Below are 5,152 nucleotides of genomic sequence, written 5' to 3' on the forward strand. Positions count from 1 at the left end.
TGGTGAATGCTCTACCAAATGTCATCGTCAAATTGGGAGAGAAGAACTATGCCTACTGGAAATCAAAAGTACTCCCTGCATTGAAAGCTTATGAACTTGAAGGATTCGTTACAGGTGATAAACTGTGTCCTCCAGCTCTCTTAATCTCTCCTAATGATAATTGTAGAAAGATTATTAATACAGAATACACTATGTGGAAGAAACTAGATCAATTCTTGTTTGGCTGGTTAATATCCTCTATTTCTGAAACAATGTTTAGACATGTAGCAAATTGTGAAACAACCTTTGATGTTTGGAAAACTTTAGAAATGCACTTTCTTGCTGATTCAAAAGCCAGAATATTGCATCTGCGAAACCTTCTACAAACTACTAGAAAAGAAAACTTGAGCATCAACGATTATGTACTAAAAATGAAAGAAGTTGTTGGATCATTAACTGCCACTGGAGTAGTTGTTAACGATGAAGAGCTGCTTATGTATATTCTTGATGGCCTAGGAACCGAATATGATGCGATTGTGGCAAATTTAACTTCTCGAAGTGGAGATGTTTCTCTTCAAAAAGCGCAATTCCTATTACACAAGCATGAGATGAGATTGGAGAAACAACATTCAACTTATATAGGATTTCATGAAGCAGCAGCTTTTCTTGCAAATAAACAGATTGTGAACTCTCAACCACATCAACCAAGCTTCAATGCATTAGCTCACCAATCAAACCAACCTGTGCATGGATCATCTCAAGGATAGATAGAGTCACGGAATTTCTACTCAAGTGGTCAAGATGTACACTCAATAAATGGAAGTTTTGGAAGAGGCTGTGGTAGAGGTAGAAATTTCTATAAGCCAAGAATGATATGTCAACTATTTGGGAAAACATGACACATGGCACTTCAACGTTATCATAGGCTTGATACAAACTTCCAAGGTGCTCAGAACCATAGGTATCAATCTGTACCAAGCTATAACACTCCTGCACCAAACTTTACCTCTGCGCAAGCTTATTTTGCAAACACATATCCTGTACCCTACTATACGAACCAGTCCATTATGGTCCCATGAGTACAATAAGTGACCAACCTCCAACACTGAAGTATCAATCAAATGCATTAAACTCACAACAACAACAACCTTCAGGATCAGTTACACACGGCCTTGAAACATATTTTGACAACCATCAGAGAGAAAATTCGTCACAAGTGGCTTCACCTCTTACAGTCATAGATCCAAATATGTTCATTAACTCAGGAGCAACTCACCATATTACTCTTGACTTACAAAATTTGTCTCTCAAAAGTCAGTATAATGGTCTAGAAACTCTACAAGTTGGAAATGGACAATGCCTTGGAATCTCACACATAGGTTTGACCACTTTCCCCCAAAATTATCTTAATAAGTTTATTTATCTTCAAAACATACTTTGTGTACCTCATGTAACAAAAAATTTGCTCAGTATCTCTAAAATTACAAAAGGCAATAATGTTGTTGTTGAGTTCTCTACTGATGGATGTATCATTAAGGATAGGCTGTCACAAGAAATTCTGCTTGAAAGGTTTCTGAATAATGGTCTGTACCAGCTTGCAATACCAACTATTGGAAGAGTTGGAAATAAATCAGATGGTGACTCTCTACGCAGCTCTCTTGAGTCACATTCTTATCAGTCTACTGAAATGCTTCCTCAGCCTTCCTTGCATGTTAGCTCGTGTAGTTTAGCTAAGAATAACTCAAACAATAATACCATCAAACTGGCAGAAAGTTCTCCAGCTGGAATGGTTGACAATGCTGTTTTGTTGTGGCATAGAAGATTAGGCCATCCCCATTTTTCTGTTCTTAGAACCATTGTGAATAATATGAATATAAAGCATCATGTTGAAATCAATAAAGTTCACTTTTGTGAAGCTTGTCAGTATGGAAAACTTCATCTCAATGTCCAGCCTTCATCTTCCTCCAAATCTCTTGAACCTGTCAAATTGGTGTTTGCAGATGTTTGGGGACCAGCTCCAATTGTTTCAGCCATTGGTTTTGAATACTATTTACTATTTGTGGATGATTATACAAGATATAACTAGATCTACCTTCAGAAATTTAAGTATGAAGTTTGTGCCACTGTCACTCATTTCATCAAACTAGTAAATCAACAATTTGACAAGAAAGTTAGAATTTTTCAATCCGACTGGGGTGGTGAGTTCAGACCCCTAGCTGCTTACTTTACTCAACAAGGAATTCATTTTTGCCATCCATGTCCCCATATTCACCATCAAAATGGCAAGGTCGAACGCAAGCATCGCCATGTTACTGAAACTGGACTTACACTTCTAGCTCAAGTTTCCATGCCACTTCGTTACTGGTGGTTCACATTTTAGACAATAGTTTATTTGATAAATCGACTTCCCTCAGCCACCTTGATGCATAACAATCCTTTCCAAATGCTATTCAATAAAGCTCCTAATTACACAGCACTCAAAACCTTTGGATGTGAGTGTTTCCCTTTTATCAGGCCCTATCAGAAACAGAAATTCTCTTTCCATTCTAAGGCATGTGTCTTGTTGGGTTACATTTCAAATCACAAAGGTTATTTATGTTTAAACAATTATGGCAGAGTTTACACTGTACAAAGTGTAAAATTCAATGAGAGTTGTTTTCCCTTTGCTCACAATTTCTCTGACTGAACTCCTATCCCTTCGAAAACACCACAGTCAAATCCCACAAACACATATTCCCCTTGGCAACTGCCTGTACCCCCTACTTTCCCTGAACCTTTTTCCAAACTCCCTCAAAATGATACCATTCCCATATCTCCTACTGATAACCTCTTACAAAATTCCACCTCAAATTCAACATCAACATCTGCTCCCACTTCCACACACTATTCTTCTATACGTTTGGAGGTTGATCTTCGCCCAGAATATTTTTCAACCTCTACACACCTTACAACACAAACACCAACTCCTGAATCTGCTGTTTCAAAAATTCAAAATCTTTATCCCATGGTTACAAGAGCAAAATTTGTTGCTTTTCTCAACACTACTACAATTGACACACCTATAAAACCCTCATCAGTTTCGGCAGCCTCGCAAGATCTATGTTGGCATGTAGCCATGACATCTGAATTCGAAGCACTATAGAATAACACCACCTGGTCTCTTGTGCCTTACTCCCCTGATATGACATTGGTTGGCAACAAATGGGTTTTTCGAAGTAAACACAATGTTGATGGCAACTTCCAAAGATGTAAAGCACGGCTTGTTGCAAACGGATTTCATCAAACCCCTGGTGTAGATTACTTTGAGACCTTCTCCCTGTTGTCAACGCCTCTACCCTCAGAGTTATTCTCACCTTAGCAATTCATCATGGTTGGGATGTGCAGCAAGTGGATGTAAACAATGCTTTTTTAAATGGAGACCTCTTTGAATCTGTTTACATGACACAACCTGAAGGTTTTATTGACAAAAATAATCCCACCTATCTTTGCAAATTACGTAAGGCTCTATATGGATTAAAGCAGGCCCCTGGGGCATGGTTTGATAAACTCAAGGTTGCCTTTCTGTCTCACGGCTTCCACAGCTCCACTTCTGATTCCAGTCTATTTTTTTTACCATCAAGGGATAACTAAACTATACATTTTAGTCTATGTGGATGACATAGTACTCACTGGGAGTGATCCTAAGCTTATGCACCAAATTGTTCAAGACTTTGACAACACCTTTGGTCTCAAGATTCATGGCAAATTACACTATTTCCTCGGCATTGCTGTCCATCACACTCCATATGGTTTACTCTTAAATCAAAGCACCTATGCTCAAGATCTGTTAGTCAAATATGGAATGCAAAATTTCAATCCTTTCTCCACACCAATGATACTTGGTTCTAAATTGGCCTTTGAAGACAATCCACTCCTTGATCAGCCTTCAATTTATAGGAGTCTTATTGGCGCACTCCAATACCTTACCCTCACGCGTCCTGACTTGTCCTTTGTGGTCAACAAACTCAGCCAATTCCTTAAAGCTCCAACAGTAAATCATTGGCAAGCTTGCAAGCGTATCCTTCGGTATGTTCAAGGGACTATTCATCATGGTTTAACCTTCACCAAGAGTGACACCTTGCAACTGGAAGGTTACGCTGATGCTGATTGGGCTGGCAACGTTTCTGATCGCAAATCCACCACCGGATATTGCATCTTCCTTGGTTCCAAACTGGTTCAGTGGTGTTCCAAAAAACAATCAGTGGTGGCTTTGTCCTCAACTAAAGCCAAATATAGAGCTCTTGCCCAAGCCTCAACCGAAATTGCTTGGCTTCAGAACTTGTTCCAAGAGTTGTGCATCTCCCTCCCTAGAATTCTTGTTCTATGGTGCGACAACACCAGTGCGGGAGCTCTGGCTTCAAATCCAGTTTTCCATGCCTGCACAAAGCACATCAAAATCGATGTTCGCTTTGTTCATGAGATGGTCTATTCCAAACGACTTGTTGTCCAATATGTTGCTACTGCCTTCCAAGTGGCTGACATTCTAACTAAACCTCTTTCTGGTTCTCACTTTTGTGCTCTTCGTGATCAACTTCACTTAATGTCATCTGCTTCCTCTTCCTCCTTCTTGCTTGAGGGACAATCAGGATTAAGGCAAGCTGCAAACTTTGAATTGAAGGATGATCAGGAAGATAACAAATGATAACGTCTGAATTGGCTACTTGAACTTCAACTTGAGGGACGATGTTACCAGTAACAAACTTCAGCTCAAGCAGTTAAAGTTCGTTTCTTAGACGTCAATACACTTTTCGTTTTCTCTTCAACAAACTGCAAGTGGATCAAAATCAATTGAACAAGTTGACAAGTTTCAATCCATCTATTATGCAAATTGACAAGTTGCATATCAAGAAAAACCAATCTAATGGCTAGAATAAAACCTTTGCAATATAGATTAAGCGGCTGAGATGACTGTGAACAGGGATCATCCCTGTTTCCTTTCTCTATAAATTGTAAACATAGAGACAAATGATATCAATGTGAAAAATACAATGCTTCAACTTTTTTAAACCTATTCTTGTTCTCTGTTTTCTGAGTTTTATATTCTTGCTCTCTGCTTTTCTTAGTTTTATACTTTGAGTCACTTTAAACTGTAATACAAAATTAACGATTTAAAAAAATAAAGTTATGATTCTAT

The 5,152-nt window shown here is 38.6% G+C and overlaps 1 protein-coding gene across 1 annotated transcript; it reads left to right on the forward strand.

Annotated features, from left to right (window-relative positions):
• Window positions 1–3,667: 3,667 nt before the first annotated feature.
• LOC116146890 (uncharacterized mitochondrial protein AtMg00810-like) lies at window positions 3,668–4,660 on the forward strand. The gene has a single exon (XM_031432327.1). The coding sequence runs from the start codon at window positions 3,668–3,670 to the stop codon at window positions 4,658–4,660; it is 993 nt and encodes a 330-aa protein (XP_031288187.1).
• Window positions 4,661–5,152: the final 492 nt, after the last annotated feature.

This window comes from Pistacia vera, unplaced genomic scaffold (genome assembly GCF_008641045.1).
Source record: "Pistacia vera cultivar Batoury unplaced genomic scaffold, PisVer_v2 Contig484, whole genome shotgun sequence".
In the NCBI taxonomy this organism is placed as follows: Eukaryota; Viridiplantae; Streptophyta; class Magnoliopsida; order Sapindales; family Anacardiaceae; genus Pistacia; species Pistacia vera.

Bases quoted from the DNA above. Each gene is read 5' to 3' on its own strand.
- LOC116146890 (XM_031432327.1), top strand. From the start codon at position 3,668: ATGCACCAAATTGTTCAAGACTTTGACAACACCTTTGGTCTCAAGATT.